Source organism: Labrus bergylta, chromosome 4, assembly GCF_963930695.1.
Source record: "Labrus bergylta chromosome 4, fLabBer1.1, whole genome shotgun sequence".
NCBI lineage: Eukaryota > Metazoa > Chordata > Actinopteri > Labriformes > Labridae > Labrus > Labrus bergylta.
Genome location: NC_089198.1, coordinates 14,078,249 through 14,096,457, shown reverse-complemented (window position 1 = coordinate 14,096,457; position 18,209 = coordinate 14,078,249). Strand labels below are relative to the sequence as shown.

General features: G+C 40.9%; 1 protein-coding gene across 1 annotated transcript; it reads left to right on the top strand.

Moving 5' to 3' along the window:
• Nucleotides 1-1,407: 1,407 nt before the first annotated feature.
• ednrba (endothelin receptor Ba) lies at nucleotides 1,408-9,486 on the top strand. The gene is made up of 8 exons (XM_020649758.3): nucleotides 1,408-1,722; nucleotides 2,252-2,723; nucleotides 4,225-4,337; nucleotides 5,350-5,554; nucleotides 6,068-6,217; nucleotides 6,557-6,690; nucleotides 6,828-6,936; nucleotides 7,540-9,486. Exons 2-8 carry the CDS (start codon nucleotides 2,310-2,312, stop codon nucleotides 7,669-7,671), a joined length of 1,257 nt encoding a protein of 418 aa, XP_020505414.2. The 5' UTR covers nucleotides 1,408-1,722; nucleotides 2,252-2,309; the 3' UTR covers nucleotides 7,672-9,486.
• The last annotated feature ends 8,723 nt before the right edge of the window (nucleotides 9,487-18,209 follow it).

Below are 18,209 nucleotides of genomic sequence, written 5' to 3'. Positions count from 1 at the left end.
TAGCAGTGTTTCTCTCCCTTTAGAGTCTGGTGTCAGTTCTTGGGTCCACCTCTTTGGTTTGGACTGAATTATTGAAACATTGTGGTTTGATTGATAAAATGTACAAAAATTCATGGTCCTTAGAGTATGCAGTTGCACATCGTACAAGCCCCCTTTAAATTTACATGCTACGCCATTGTCAGGTCTAAATTTAACAGGTTAGGGCCTGTGTCCAATAATGGTGTTTTTGCGCTGGCAGCCTCCACGACCTTACTGTTTCCAGTTTACAAAAGTTGTCTCACGGCACTTCCAACCGCCTTGATAGTGACCATTAAGTCTGCTTTAAAGTCTGTTTTAAATGTACCTTAATTCTGAATATTTGCTTATATTATTAAGAAAAACATAAAAACAATGGAAATGATTCGAGTTCTGGCACTAGAAACAGCTAAAGACCTGGAAATTGTAGATTTAGATAAACTGGTCAAGGAAAGGAATAGTTTCTCCCCATTGCCATTTTTTAAATTAAGTTGATAATGGATCCAGCCACTTCTTGATTTTGATAGGTCAGTGAGGGAGAAGCTAAATTGAAGAACATGGCTCTAGTCCAAAGGTTGAACTATTTTCAGGGCTTTTTTGCACTGAGGACACCGACTGTGGAAACACTTAACCGCATAGATTTTTTTATTGAAAGTAGGTGCTACCAGCGCAAAAAACACCATTAGTGGACACAGACCCATAGTTAGACAACTTGTTACTTACTCTGAAGCACATATATGAAGCCAAGGCTTTGTTTTTTATGTATGTGTTAGTCAAAACAGAGACACTATGATTGGGTTATTTACGACGACTTAAAAGTTATTGTTTTTATGTGTCCCTCCAAATCAGGTTTGCTGACAATAACAAGAAAAGGAGACAGGAAGAAAAAGACAGACAGCAGCACAGACATAAAGTTTCATTAGTCAGGGACTGTTGTGTCTTCTGCATCTATCATTGTAGTCTCCCATCAGTAAGTTACAGTTTAGCTAACGCGAGTTCAGTTTTCTACAGTTTAACTCCACATTAACGGCCTGATAAGGTCCATGTGACAGGACTATTGAGGGTGCAGACTGGATGAAATGGCTTATTATCAGATGTTTTACAGAAGGGAACACCAGCAGGGTCAAACTAAAATATTTCAATGAGATAAATTAAACAGCGATACTCAACAACTTGAGTAATGAATTACATTAAGGGGAGAAACTTCATAAGAAAAAACAAGAAATAAACCTAAAGGTATCCCTGAATACCCCCCAAAAACCCTTATATACTCTGTGAAGTGATTAATGGTTGTATCCTTTATCTAAATAACTGGCACTGTGATGAACACTAAATGACTTGTGAACATCCCGTCTGCCTTCCCGGGTCTTCCCCACCCTCCAATCCTCCCCTACTTCAGAGGAGGAGGAGGGGTTGGAGGGCAGGGATCAACTCAGCAGATTCTTCAGACTGGGAACACTGAGACTCAGTACTGGAGAGGAGTGAACCACAGGAGGAGCAGACTGGAGCCTCTGGATCAGACGGGTCTGGAGCTTTTTCCTTTTGACAGATTATATAGCTGCTATTTGAGATGACTGGAAGGTCACTGCAAGACCAGAAACCATTAAGTTTGGGAATTTCCTCTTTTCAAAGAGCAAGACAGTTACTGGGAAGGTTTGATCCAAGAGGGACAAATATTGGAGGATTTTTACCTCAGTAAAGAGTTAGGTAAGTACAAGTTTTAACAGCAGGATTCACAGAAGATCTTTGACTTACTAAGGGACTGTATACTAATTGCTGAATTTGTTTTTTTAAATCAAAATCATATTAAATGTGTTGACTTCCCTAGCTAACTTACTGCATCTGGAAGTTGAAGTTATTGTTTCATGCAACTGTTTGAGTAACTTATTGACTTTATTGCAAAGGAAGGCTTTAATAAATCTAATAAAAGATTCTCTACTGAACTCCCAGAAAGGTTAGACTTTACTATCTTTATAATATCTTGCCCATTTTTGACCCCTCTCCCTCAAATCATTTCTCTGTCACTAAACTTAAATTTAAAGTTTTCTGCAGGGTGTGTTTGCTGATCTTATTTATGAGTCTTTAGCGAGTTCAGAAATGACAGCTGAGAAAACTTAATTCACGTCAACAAATCATGCAGACTACTAAACTGCAAGACAGTGAGGTGATTTGTATTTTCACATGGGTTTGGAACAGACCTAAATACAGTATTCTCTCTCAATTTGTGTTCCAGCAGCTCTCAAAGCGGATAATTTCAGTCAACCTTTTTGAATAAAAGCCATAAATATTCCAAGATGAAGACTCTTACATTCGGCATGGGAATACTCCTCTTGGTGGGCCACATCCTTGTAGCCAGTGGGCAACCAGAGCCAGTGCAGCAAGCTCCCCAGGACCCTCAGAGTATCACCCAGAGATTTGGACTCGTAGAGCGGGATGTGCAGGGTCCAGTGAGGCCGAACATCACGATGCCCCGTCGCCGGCTTCCTCCAATGTGCACCGGACCCACAGAAATCAGAGACACCTTCAAGTACATCAACACGGTGGTGTCCTGCCTAGTGTTTGTCGTGGGTATTATCGGTAATTCAACTCTGCTGAGGATCATTTATAAGGATAAATGCATGAGAAACGGACCAAACATCCTGATAGGCAGCTTGGCTCTCGGAGACCTGCTGCACATCATCATTGGCATACCCATTAATGTTTACAAGGTGAGTAAACTATTTGAGAAAAGTAAATAAAAAGTTATGTTTTTATAACTTCATGGTAAGGCTAAAAGTGCATGGTTATTGTTGTTTTAATGTTTCACAGGCATAATCCAGCATCCCAATTGTTACAAAAAACATCATCTACTAATTTGAGTAGTAGAAAGAAGTATAAACATCGGCAATTAATGTGGCATGTACCTACGTCAGTATCCGATGATGTGTATTTGTTGTTTCGCACCAATTGAATGCTTGCTAGCTTGTATACCTAACAGATGATTGAAAACTAAGAGAATACTTTTTAGTGGGCAGAAGTTCCCTCTTGGACTAACTTTGATTCGTTTTCATGGTCAAACGTGAAAGAAAATGTCGGCAGTATCAAAGTCTTGGAGCGTCTCTCAGAAAGTTCAGCGACAGGCAGTTTGTAAGAAATGTTCCAGTGTCACTTCAAGAGGAGGGACTACAGATAGCAATTTAAAAAACACGGAATTCCACAGCTGATTTGAAAAACAGATTCAAACAATTACAAAGAGGTGATCAAATAAACATCAGGCCTGATTTTTACTCGCCTAGGCCTGGTGGTCTCTAATACTTAAAGGCTAATTATGTTCTCTTTGGTCAAACAAACTTTCCATTTCAGGTCAATTCAAAACTCTTTTTTTCAATAATGTTGGATTTGATATTCCTTATTCTTATTTTAAATAGAACAAATTTCTAAGCTCTTTTGTAAATATTCAGCTGAATATTCTGCACACACACACACACACACACACACACACACACACACACACACACACACACACACACACACACACTGTTATACCACAAGTGCACATGCAAGCGCAGACACACACATTTCAGTAGGGATCTAAGATTTTTTTTTTTTACCTGTTATTACTTTCCTGATCCGGATCCTGAGCCTCTTTTTATCCCCTGACTCTGCCGGCATGTTATAATTTCTTGGGCTTATTGTGTGTGTGTGTGTGTGTGTGTGTGTGTGTGTGTGTGTGTGTGTGTGTGTGTGTGTGGTGGGGGGTGGGGGGGGGGGGGGGGTGGGTGTTGTGCAGAGACAGAGTTTCTGTATATTTTGGTAAGGGGGCAAGCATGTAAAAACAACTGGTCCTGGCTGCATACCAGAGCAGAGACAGGAGAGAGAGAGAGCGGGTGGTATGGAGAAAAACAGGGCTACATATGACTTCAATTGAAGAGGCTACACATTGGACTTTACCGTAAGAGGCAGACATTTATATAGGTTAAGCAGAGTTTTTGTTGTTCTAAGAAAAGCTACTTTAGCTCTCTGGGTTGAGCTGTATAAGTTGAAAAGAGGTCTCACTATGTTTTTTTTTAAGAGAGGTGAAAAAAATACTGGATATTAACAGAAAACAATAAGTTCAGGTTCATGCTTATCTGGATGCCTGACGCTGGGAAAAGAAACAATTTGGGGCCTCCACTCCCTGTCATGGATTAACTCAGTCATCACCTGTTTCTCTCTCTCACTCTCTCTCAGCTCCTGGCAGAGGACTGGCCTTTCGGAGTGACTCTGTGCAAGCTGGTGCCGTTCGTCCAGAAGGCCTCAGTGGGGATCACAGTGCTGAGTTTGTGTGCGCTCAGTATTGACAGGTAAACTCGACAGGCCACAACTAATGAACGACAGCTTTCCTGTCATGTTAGCTCCAGTTTGCTTGTCAGGGATTACAGAAACATTATGGAGGGCTTGACTTTTTGACCTGACCTTTAACCTCCTTCCTTTTTGCCTATTTTTACATTGCTTACTGATGTGTTGATCAATCATTGCTGCTCTGCCTTAGATTGTCTGGAGATGACTGTTAACTTTAATGTGAGTTCGGAATAAGAAGGAAACGCATGATTATTTTCATGTTCACTGTCTTCACATGTTCATGTATACCTTTATAGCCTATAGGAACATAACACTAGCCAATAAGGAAGCAACCTGACTGAAACAGGAAGCACAACTAACATAACCATGGCGACGACAGCAAACGCAAATCATAACGTTAGTTGGATAACCATGGCAACGACAGCAAACACAAAGCATAAAGTTAGGTGGGCGTTGGAAATTGACGACCAATTGACGAGCATGATGATTAATGGCAACAACAAAAACACACAACCGAACTGACAAGGAAAGGTGATTGACTGAAATTGCTAACACAATGACTGTACCAGCTAGCTAACAGCTACTGTAGCCATATTTAGCTTGATCATCATGTTCGTTTACTCAGTCTCGTTTGACCACACGAGATTAGGAGTTTTGAGAGTCGAGACTCTGCTTGCTAGGGAATGAATCTGTTAGTGTGTGGTGTGCTGAGTTGGTGGTCTCGATGCACACCACACACCATGAGAACAAAACCGTGAAATCTGTCATTACTTGTCTTCATGTGTGAGGTCTCTCAAATTTCCAAAAGTCTTTAAGTGTGTGCCAGGCTTAAGCTAACTGTCGTAACAAATCTTGAAATTATTACTGAACTGACATGAGAGTGGTATTAATCTTCTCAGCTAACTCTCTCTAAAAAAATCCATTTGTTGTTTTTTTTTTTTTTCAAAACATCGAACCATTCCAATACATTTTGCTCACTTATCGACTGACTGCACATGTTGCTGGATGTTCCAGGTATCGTGCCGTGGCCTCGTGGAGCCGTATCAAAGGGATCGGCATACCAAAGTGGATGGCTATTGAAATAGCGCTCATATGGATATTATCCATCATCTTAGCTGTTCCAGAGGCAATAGCCTTCGACATGATCACCATGGACTACAAAGGAGAACACTTGAGGATTTGTTTACTACACCCCATGCAGAAATCGGGCTTCATGAGGGTGAGCTGTGACACACATGTGACACACATATGACACTGAACACTGTTCTCTGTTCAGAGAAATATGGTGATGCAGATGTTAGCAGACATACTCCTATATTATGAATAAATAAGACAATGCTAAACATTAAAGCACACACAGTCAGATTCCTACTGTGAAAGCTTCCTGGATCAGGGTTAGACAGATACCCTTCAGAATAAAAAACATCGCAATTGCCGGAGTTATCACTCTTTGCTGACAGAAAAACAACTGCCCATCTGTGTGTACTATACAGTCACATGTCTTCCATCAACTGTAAAACAACAACATTGAACAGAGATACTATGATGAATAGATTTTTTAGTCAACCTGTCTGAATTGCAGAGACACTCTGGAGCCCCTCACTCCAGTCCAGACTACACTGGGAATACTCTCCACTAAATTACTCTGACACGTTTCACCTTTCACTGAAAGCTCTCTCCTACAGATTTTTCTGCATAATCCAGTGCTGTTCTTGGCTTTCTCTCTGTGTAGTTTTATAAAACAGCGAAGGATTGGTGGCTGTTCAGCGTGTATTTCTGCCTGCCTTTGGCCGTCACCGCCGTTTTCTACACCCTGATGACCTGCGAGATGCTGAGAAAGAAGAACGGCGTCCAGATCGCTCTCAGTGACCACCTCAAACAGGTTAAATCATGGCTTTCATCATTTTTTATTCTACAGTTCTTTTTCTTAAAAGAGATGGGCTCCTTACTGAGTAGTTGAATTTAAAACTCAATTTCACAACTCACAAAAATGAGTCACAAGAGCTATAGAATGCACAGTTAAGACTTTTTACTACCTACTTAGTTCTGGCCTAAAGCAACATGACACTCTGACTAAATTTGTTTTTATTTGCAGAGAAACTTTGATTCAAAAAAGTCCCCAATGAAACAAGATTCCTTTGTGTCAAATGTAATAAGGTTAAAATCTGTTGGCAGATTCTATTGTAGTAATTTATTTATTTGTGTGTTTGCGTGTGTTAAGAGGAGGGAGGTGGCTAAGACTGTCTTCTGTCTGGTTCTGGTCTTCGCTCTGTGCTGGCTGCCGCTTCACCTCAGTCGTATCCTGAAGCTCACTATCTATGATGAGAAAGATCCAAACCGCTGTGAACTGCTCAGGTATGGGGGGAAAAAAATGAACGTCCAGCAAAACAAAAATCTAACATAGAATAGAAGATGAAGTTTGAAAACATGATGAACCATACTGCAAAACTGGAACGGCAGAGTAATTCTTCTCTATGACTTTTTTTTTTAAGTTTCTTTTTGGTGTTGGACTACATTGGCATCAACATGGCATCTGTAAACTCCTGCATCAACCCAATAGCCCTCTACATGGTCAGCAAGCGCTTCAAAAGCTGCTTCAGGGTAAGAAGAAGAATCCAGAGATTATACATGGAATGCCAAAAACAAGCTTTTTTGAAAAGCCGGGCATTTTGGAAATGAAATGTATTTGCTCTATTGATCAGTTTAATTTACATAAGATTAATATGGGGGGAGTCCATGGGTGAAGATACCAGGGGAGAGAATCCCACTGTGACATCACAAGGAGAGCAAATTTGAAACAGAGCATTTTTCTCTATGTTGTAAGACTTATGTAGACCACAAACAAAGGACTGGATGGATTTATTTCACATTTTGTGGGTCGGTAGACACTCAGGTTACCCAGATATATGTTCAAACACACAGTGAAATGGATTTTTCTCAATTTGTCCCCTTTAATCAGTTTAAGAATATACTTAACAGTCAGTGCATATATTGTTTTTGTGTAATTTGACTGTATGTTGGGCAGGCCCAGTAAGTTAACTGTCTGTTGACTCCAGCTCCATAGTGAACATTCAGACATCGGAGTTTCATCAATAGTTTTGTCCATATTTTCAAAATGTTCTTTTATAACGTTGTGAATGCTTAAAAACACTGTTTCATCAGTCTTTGCCACAAAAACTCCTACCACTTCTCTTACTTCTGCAGTCCTGCCTGTGCTGCTGGTGCCTTCCAGCCGAGATGCTGATGGATGACAAGCAGTTGTGCAAGATGAAAGTCACCGAACGAGCCTCCGACCAGAGCAACTCGCGTCTGACCAACAAGTCCACCACTGCCTGAGGAGAGGCCTCGGAGTGAGATTGGATGCCAAAAGTAAAAGATGCAAAATATTGAAGTATGGATGAATGAATGGGGACAAGTGCCCTTTCTTGATTCATCTAGAATCTTCTGCAGTTTTTTCCCCTGATTGCAACTGTGCAAACTGTCAGTGTCTGAAAGCACTGTGGCACCAGCAAGCGTGTCTGTTTAATGCGTCTTCCCCCTCCTCACTAAAGATATGAACGAGAGAAACGTTGTCAGAAAATAGCTGCAGACCTACAGCTGACAAGGAGTTGGATGTCTTGTGATTTAGCATGCTAGTTAGCTTGTGTTTGATGGTGATACTCAGAGTGTTCATGTGAGAATGCGAGAGCATTTTTGCAAGTGTTTGTATTTGAGCCGTATATAAAAAAGAGCTGAAATACACACAAATCTAAACTCAACCTCCATTCGTGGCAGTTTTCATAGGAAACTCTTTAGAAGGAACATAGGAAATTGTTATCATTATTTAACAGCTTTTATACTAACCCTGTACAGATGTGATATTTTTTCTATCATCGTGAATGGCCTGGCTCAGTACAGTGAAGGAATATTAATCTGAAATTAGGCTGAGCTAATGTTCGCTGATTGCAGTCTCTCTTTTTACTTTTTAATTTTAATTTAATTTTACTGGGTTTGAATAGCTGAACTTTAAAGAAAATTACAGCCTTTCACTGTGTTACAGGAAAAACTGATTGCTGATTTTGCTAGCTTCGACCAATGTTACGCTCCCTGCTAGGGATGGGAGTCACCGCGATACAATATTAATGCGATACTCGAGACACGATATACGATTCTATTGCCATTTTAAACATTTTTCAATTTGCTGAGAATTGTGATACAATATATTGCTATTAAGCTTTTTAACTGCATATTATTTCCACTACACTTAACTAAATCAAGAACTGTTTTGTAAAGTAAGAAAAGATTCTCAGTCTATTCATCTCACTTACACAATGAATCGAGCCCACAGACTGACCAACACTGTGATCAAAGTAAAACCCCGTAAAGGCTGCATGCACCTGCATCTGAACTGTTGGTACTTCAGTCTAATCAAACTTTAACATGAATTCTTAACAATGCAACTTGTTCAAATACATTTGTGCAACCCCTTCAGCAGTTAAAAATGTAAAACGCATATCTAAAATATCATATTAAAAATATGAGTATTTGGCCGCCATGAGACAATATAATATCACCACACAAAATATCACACTACTATAGTGTATCGATTTCACCTCCCACCTCTACTCCCTGCTAACTTTGACGCTCTAAAACAGTAGTTGCAGGTGGCAGCCAATATTTATATTATTATTGTGTAGGCTCTTATATTTGGAGAAGAAACAACTTTTTTTTTTGGTGTCATGGTATGTGAGAAGTCCATTGATCAACATCCTCAATGATACCTGATAACACTTTGCAGTCAGTGTTGGAGGATTCCTCAAACTGGTATTGGTCAATATTACTCATTAACTTTAGTATGTATGTATGTAAAAATGGATCGACTATTTCTTCATACTTGATTACTCCTTAGTCAGTTTTTAGTGCCTTTAAATGTATTGTCTACATACCATTTTACCACTTATTATTGAACTACTGATGATGTATGATTTCAGCTGTATGACTATTAAGCTATTGTTTACTGTTCAATTCTGGGCCTATTATTGAGGCTTTTTATATGCTGCTGTAACATATTTGCTTTGAATGATCTTATGATGACCTCTGACCTTTGCTGATACGACAGTAGGAAGGGGTCTCTTTTTGCATTAATAAATAAAATGCTGAAGAACTTATAAATGGTGTTAATTTTTAGAGAAAAGCATCGACTGTCTCTCAATTGTATGACTTGTTTAGGCTTTTTTTGGTTCGAGTGACTAAGTGTGTGTGTTTTATTGTGTGAAGACCAACAAGGACAAAAAAGGAGGACAGTTATGCTCGACCCCAAGTGACTGCCGATGATGTGTGTTAGGGAGTATGGCCTTGCATAAAGTGTAGAGGCAGGCGGTATCATGTGATGGTGAATGCTACCACAGAACATTACTGTGATCTCTCCATTTGTACCACACATGCACACGCACACGCACACTCACACACACACACACACAGACACACACAGACACACACAGACACACACAGCTTTGACCTGGGAATGTTCCTTCAGGCTAAATCAGTGTCACGCATGTCACATTAGCTGTCAAAGAAGCTCTCTGTCCTGTGATCTCTCACCGCCCGTTCTCCACTCATCTCTTCATGTCTTCTTCGTGTTTTCACTCTCTTCTTTTTCTGCCTGTGTTTCCTTGTTTTCTTTACCTCTTCTCTAACCTTGTTCCCCCTGCCCTTTCTGTCTACATTCCTATCTCCACTCCTCCCCATAACCCCTCTGCCTCTGTTCCTCCATTACACAAACAATGCAACGTGGTTAGACATTAAATCAAACCCACCGGCGCTTAGAGCAGACATAAGTGAAATAAATCACATTCTGTACATTCCTGCCTAAACTGTCTCATATTATACGCCCAACTCCAAACTGATGGATCCGCTTGTGAAAACTGGCATCAGCCCTCCACTGATGTGACGGATTATTCTCTAAAATCACAGCTATGAAAAAAATCTGTCATAGAAAAGTTGCAAAGGCAGTTCTTGTTCTGCAGGGAGCTACTAACCGACCTGTCTATAAATCAAAGAGTAATTAGCTCAGGGTCAATTTAGAATCTCATATTTTGCTCTACAAAATGTGTGTTTGGAATAATAATCATTCATTGGCACAGGCATCCCTGATTTAATTATGGTAATTTATGAAGCATTACAAACTTTCATAATCGATCACAGAGTTCATCCTAATACAGATTCAGTAATGTGCATTAAAGGCACAGTTCAACACTTTAGGAAATACAATAATTTACTTTTTAGCAAATATTTATTTAATTAACTAATAATTATTTGATCAGGTTTATACCATTGTTATGGATGTACGATTAAAATGTTCTCACCCCCAACTCATCAAATTCTGAAGCTTTGCTGTCCCACAAGTACCACTCCCGTGTCAGTTTTACACACAAAGTGCCCTATAGTCACTATAATGTAATTACAATTAAGGATTTAAGGAAAAAGATATTGATTCAGATTCAAGTAAGTACAAAAGTACATGCAAAATCCACCATGTTTTACGAACACTATCCCTAGTCTGTCCACAAACCCCTCAATTATGACAGAAGTCCATCATCTCCGTCTTCTGACTGTCCTACTTTTCAGAAAATGTGTGCTCTAAAAGGCCGTTTGGAGATTTTGCCTTCATGACATCACAAAGGGCAGTAAACCCTCCTCCAGGTGGGTGACACTCCCTCAGTTACGTGTTTGTTCTGCCCTCTGAGTCTGCCTTCTCACCGTAAACAATAGGACATGGAGCAAGAAAGCCCGAGCTACCAAAGCCCTTCCAGAGGGGCGTGGTCAGACACAGCTCATTTACATTTAAAGCTACAGACACAGAAACAGTCTGTGACCAAAAAAAAGGAACTTAAGTAGAAATTTAATTTCTTCCTCACAGGATATCAACCCTGGTCTCCTGGATGGAACCATATATAACACGACTGAAGAGCATTTTACATGATAAGGCAGCTATAGTACAGTGGTCGGTGGTCTCAAACAGAAGGTCGAGGGTTCAATCCCGAGCTCTTACAGTTACATGTCCGATGTGTTATTTGGCAAGACACTTAACCCCAAGTTGCTCCCACTGCTTTGACTGCAACATGTGAATGTGTATGAATGGGATAAGTTAATACTTAAGGACACTTTCCATAGCAGCATCAGAGTTTGAGTGGGTAGGTGTGGTCTGCGGTGTTAAAGGGCTTTTACTCTTTTAACTTTTTAACTTAAATCACTGTTGAAAGTGATAGGATACAATAGGAAACGTGGTAAATCGTGGCTAGTAATCAGCTAGCCACGCTTTTTGTAGTGTAAGCCATAGATACTGTATATACATGTAGCTGCCTGAGTGAATGTCTAGGAAGGTGGGAGGTCTATCCAGCAGGGTTTTTACCTTCAAATAATGTCAAATAATAATTATGTCTCTAGTTACAAAATAAATCAGACAGTCTTCTTTATCACCTTTAAATCTCAAAAGTAAAGATGAATATTCACATTGTAATATTACAGTTCTCTCATACTTTTGATATTTAGGAATAAACGTATTTGATTGTCTTAAAATAATCTGTACGGGCAGAACCTTAATCACACTCAAACACTGATGCAGTTATCTGTACTTGTTGCCGCAAAAAATGTTGGCGGTCCATACACCAATGGATTAACTCTTTCATAGAAATTCTATCTTTGGAGCTCTGTGTGTAGGATGAACCAGGTAGGCCAGGTTAAGATTAAAAAATACTCTTAAGCGCTCAACAATGCCAAGGCCATGACATAAATATCCTCTTCCACTTAACAAGGTTATGATATCTAGGATTGGTAAAACGCTAATGTATGCTGTTGTCCCTCAACAGTCCTCCCTATCTCTGTCTTAGCTGTCTTTCATCCATTTACTTTTTAGTTCCAGTTTAGTTGATATTAGGGCCTGACGGATATAAGATTTTTGGGGCCAATACCGATACCGAAAAATCAGATACCGATATATCGGCCGATATCTTTCTTAGATATAAGTTTGATCTGTAGAGATAGATAGATTTAGATAAACACATTTATTGTGTTGATTCCTCAAATGCAGTTATCGAACACTTGTAGAAAAGATAGACAGTATAACTTGGAGAAATGGTCACTCATCTGGAGAGTAACTGCGCATGTACATGAATCACCACTTGACACTCTGGAGTGATAATGCTATAATGTTATAATCCATATAGTGAAAGACAGCTGCTAGTGTAAAACGACGATCCTCAAATGAAATTATATTAGACTGGTAAACAAATCCAGTAATATTGGCGGATATCTGCAATGAAATTAAGCGATAAAGATAGTCACCGGATATGTTAATATTGGCCAATAAATCAGTCAGGCTCTAGTTGATATGTTTATATGACTTATAATCTGAGCAAAGAAATAAAACATGATGATTTTTCTTCCCAGCGTGTGAATTTGGTGGATTCAGAGGCAGCAAATGGAAACCTGCAGTAGATTGATGCCATGAGTCATAGTCAAAGTCAAAGTCAAAGTCAACTTTATTGTCAATTTCAAAATATGCCAGACATACAGTGGAATCGAAATTTCATTTGTCTCCGTCCCGCGGTTCAATACAACCAAAATAAGGTAAAATAAGATAAGGTAAAAATAGATAAATAAAATGAGGTAAAAGTAAGATAAATAATATTTACAGTAATAAATTCTAAATTGTGCAAAAGGTATAAATTCTAAATTGTGCAAAAGGTAGTAAATAAAATACAATAAAATTTAAAGAAAAAGTGAACTTGTGCCGTATGTGCAATGTGCAGTAAACTGAGTGTACAGAGTTTTTAGTCCAGAGTTCTTGGTGGAAAACGGGAGGGGGTTCAACGTCCAGTGTTCGTGGGGGCAGAGGGGAGGGAAGGAAGAGAGGGGAGAGAGTTAAGCTTCCTGACAGCTTGGTGGAAGAAGCTGTTTCCCAGTCTGGTTGAGCCGGCCCGCAGGCTGCGGTACCGTCTCCACGATGGCAGGAGGCTGAAGAGGCTGTGTGAGGGGTGGGTGGGGTCACGCACAATGCTGGTTGCTTTGCGGGTGAGGCGGGTACCGTAGAGGTCCAGAAGAGAGGGGAGTGGGACACCGATAATCCGTTCAGCAGCCTTCACTGTGCGCTGCAGGGTCTTGCGGTTGGCAGCAGTGCAGCTCCCAAGCCACACAGTGATGCAGCTGGTCAGGATGCTCTCGATGGTGCCTCTGTAGAAGGAGCACATGATGGATGGGGGGGGCTCGTGCTCTCTTCAGCTTGCGGAGGAAGTAGAGGCGCTGCTGGGACTTCTTGGCCAGTGATGTGGTGTTGGTTGTTCAGGAGAGATCCTCACTGATGTGAACCCCCAGGAACTTGGTGCTGCTCACTCTCTCCACAGCAGCAGGTTTAGGAGTGGGGACTCTCTGGAAGTCAACAACAACCTCCTTGGTCTTGTCGACGTTCAGGAAGAGGTTGTTGTCTCTGCACCACGTGGCCAGCTGGCTGACCTCCATCCTGTAGTGCGTCTCATCGTTGTTGGAGATGAGACCAACCACTGTTGTGTCGTCCGCGAACTTCACAATGTGGTTGCTGCTGAAGAATGTAGCGCAGTCGTGGGTCAGCAGCGTGAAGAGCAGGGGGCTGAGCACACAACCCTGGGGGGCCCCAGTGCTCATGACGATGGTTTTTGATGTGCTGCCGTCGACCCGCACTGTCTGAGGCCTCTCGCTGAGGAAGTCCAGCAGCCAGTTGCACAGGAAAGTGCTGAGCCCCAGCTGGTCCAGTTTGCCGATCAGCTGCTGAGGGATGATGGTGTTGAATGCTGAACTGAAGTCTATGAACAGCATTCTGACTTATGAGTTTTTGGTGTCCAGGTGGGTGAGGGCTGGGTGAAGAGCAGAACAGATGGCATCCTCGGTGGATCTGTTACCTCGGTATGCAAACTGGTAGGGGTCCAGGGTGGCGGGGAGGGTGGATTTGACGTGGGCCATGACTAACCTTTCAAAGCACTTCATGGCGATGGGGGTCAGTGCAACAGTCCTTCAGCACACGGCCAGGAATGTTGTCTGGACCTGCAGCCTTGCGGGTGTTGATCTTGGAGAAGGTTCTCTTCACGCTGGCTGCAGTCAGGCACAGGGTCTGGTCGTGGGGAGGGGGGGTGGTCTTCTGTGGGGGCGTGCTGTTGTGTGCTTCAAACCTGGCAAAGAAGCTGTTGAGGTCGTTCAGCAGAGAGGTGTTGCTGTCACAGGTCTGTGGCTTGGGTTTGTAGTCCGTGATGGTCTGGATACCACGCCACAGGCTCCGCGCGTCTCTGCTGTCCTTGAAGTGTCCGGTTATTTTTAGTGTGTAGCTGCGTTTGGCTTTCCTGATGCCACGGGACAGGTTGGCCCTCGCTGTTCTCAGGTAGGCTGCATCCCCAGCTCTGAAGGCGGTGTTCCTGGCCCTCAGTAGCCCGCATACCTCTCCTGTCAGCCATGGCTTCTGGTTAGCCCGGGTGGTGATGGTTCTGGTGGTGGTGACATCAGCAATTCATTTGCTAATGTAGGAGGTAATGTCTGTGTGGTTGTTGTAGGTGGCTGCTCTCCCAGTCTGTGGTATCAAAGCAGGTTAATTAACTCAAGTAAACTTTTGATAGACTTATGATGTTTGCCTGGCTGAGATCTTTCTCACACTCAACAATCTCTGTAGACTTGTTCCTTATTAGATTCAGTAAACTTTCGGCAGGACACTGAGGCTGTGAACTCTTGTCAATAAATACAGATACACACTCTGTCTCTCAAAACACAAATACATAAACACCCTGTTCTAGAATCTGGATTAGAAAGTTTTTACATTGGACAGATCAGTTTAAACCTGACCACTTTCTGCTCTCGTACTTCTCGAACTAATGTTTTTTGGGTTTTTTTTTTAAACGTACAATTCACCATTTCACATATTTTCCCAACATGTGCAGCAGACATGTGCCAGCACTCTACAAAGTATTAACAGAAGTTGCATGAACATGATGTTTGACTTAACTTTAAAACATTTCAGACGCAGTTGTTGCTCTTTTACTTTATCTTTCAGTGAATACCAAAATACTCATGCATGCCAAACAGCTCTGTTTGAGGCTTAAGTATGCAAATATATGACACATTTAGCTTTCTCTGTTATCCAGTAACTTCTTTTACCTTTTGGGCTGTCATTACTTTCTTTTGATCTCATATGAAAACACTGTGCCTGACAGAAATGTATTAATTAAAAGCACATGCACATATCTTGATGCACAGGGCTTGCATCTTCTTAGTGTTACAATATTTATTCTGGATCGAAAGCATAAGCAGAGAAGCTTTCAGCCTGGCATTGCTTCTACTAACATTTGGAAAGAACAATGAAAATATGCTTTTATTATGAGTGTGAAAATCTGTGTGTGTTTTGCCTGTGTGTAGTGGAGCCATGGACATACTTCAAGGGGGAAAAAAAAAGGTTGAACCAAACTCACACTGAAATCATCACGTTTTCTAGGAGGACTAAACTGAAGGTATGTGAGCTGGAATCTCTGTGTCAGTGAAAGTGTGGGTTTTTTGTTGGCATCAAGATTTAATTTGATTTCACACTTCAAGGAATGCTTGATAGATGACACAAAAAGCAGTTCATCACTTTTACTTTCCCACGAGTACAAAGGCATACAGTCAGAAACACACACACAAACACACTCAGGGCAGGTATAGAGGAGGAAACAGACGGTGAGCAGACTCGGCCAGCAGAAGGAATTCATCAGACTGATAATATGGAAATTATTTCTCTCATCCATTTGACTCTCAGAGCTGCATCAGAAGATATTTAAATCTTGTGTCACAGTCCTACACTGTTAATTTACCTTCTCCATTACTTTTCTGCAAAAGTGATGACAAATCTTTGGGTCCAGATGGAAAAACAAGGATTTATCAGCCACACATGTGCTGTGAGTCTGTGTGAGACAAATACTGCTGCTACAAATACTTATTATTTATTTTGGTTTCACTTCATGTTGTCATTTTCATGATAAAAGGTCAGGAAAAATAAAAGGCCCTTTCTGTGGTTTCCAAAAGCACATGGTGATGTTTGCAAAATGAACATTTAATCCAAACAGAACACCTTCAGTGAACATAAAAGACCAAGAAAGAAAATCTGTTTTTGTTCATGCAAAATAATTATGAAATCAAAATGATTGTAGATGAATAGTTTCTTCAAATCCAAACTAAAGGACTACAAATATTATGTGGCTGGTGAAAGGGGAACACAATCTGTGCCCCATGTTTAACAAAGTAAAGACTCAAACAGCATTATTAATGTTTCCTTTGAGACTCTCTGCATGCTGCAAAACCATCACAACATGTCAACAATAATGAAATCTGTAAAAAAAAAAACGTATTCATATTGCTGTAGCGCTGGTAGCTGAGCGGACAGCCCATGTACAGAGGCTGTAGTCCACAAAGTGGGCAGCCTGGGTTCAAATTCGACCTGTGGCTCCTTTCCTGCTCTTTAGCCGCTTTATCATATGCACTATGGGACCATTTCTAGATAATTACAGGAGGACTGCCCCAGAGATTCTCACGACCAAGCTGTTCACATATGCTCCTCACAGCGGGGGACTATCCCTGTCAGACGGGAGGGGGGGGGGACTTCACATGTACTTCACTAGTTAATGTACACAAACACTGCTACATACTATCATTTTGGTGAACACTAACTATGTCTCAGGAGAAAGTTTCCTCCATGTAACTCTGCAATTATTAACTCGACTCTAATGGGAGACACGGACGAAAATGTAGAAGAATTGAACAAAAACAAAAATGTACAAAATTTCCCACACTCAATTCAATCAAACTCTTCAAAATGAAGACTGTTTGGGTGATTATTACGAGAACTTCAAAGAAGGCTTAGCTACATTTCTATATACTTGCAGGTGATCGATACTGTGTCAATAACCGTCACTTAGTACATTCCAATGAAAGTCTGCTCTTTTTTCTTTTGTCAAAACATTATGGGGAGTGAACCTTGTTTTTCAGCCAAACCAGCACATTCTTGAAGCTGCCTGCTGTTGCAGAAATAAGGAGAATCAAAACTGGAGGAATGAATTGGGTGGGGGTCGCTTGATTTATTCTGACTCATCAGGTCAAATCCTCCCCCTGTTCTGGGTTGTAAAAAAGTATAGAAGAAGTGTGAAGAAAATGTTGCTTCTTGCATATTTGACCGATGGAAATATGAAATCCTCACAGCACAAGCTTGCAGTTTATATGGCAATCGTTATATATCTCTATAACATACAACATATCTATTTTCCCCTGCTAATGTCTTTTTATGGATCATTTCACACTCTTCAGTGTGGCTAAATCTTTTACAGCAGCAGAGTTTTCTCAAGAAACTTACCATGCTACATATTCATGTATGGGAAAACATGTGATGGTTGTGCACAACAGGCTGCTTTATCTTACTGTGGAAGTTCACAGAGTGGTTTGTTACATAACCATGTCAGCAGTGACAGAATACAGAGACCCTCGACCTCATGGAAGAGCCACAGATTTCTGAGAAACTGTTCACACAGCCTGCACCAGCCTTCAGAGATTTTACTGAACCACAATCTGGTGGTTGTGTGTATTCTCCATGGACTGGACAATATAGGGTTACTCCCATTTTGTTGTTTAGGGTGCTGGTGCAGAGCTTGGCCACTAGGGAGCATCAGGGACTGGATTAAGACAGAGTTGTGTTTAACTTCATGCACATGTCACCCTGTTAGTTAAGTGTGTAAGCCATTTTTTTCATAAATCTTTAATGATTTTGACCACATTTTTCTCTCTATTATATAAGGTAATGTGATCATAAGCCTTGTATTGTAATGGTAAATGTACATTGTATCAAATAATGTTGTAAA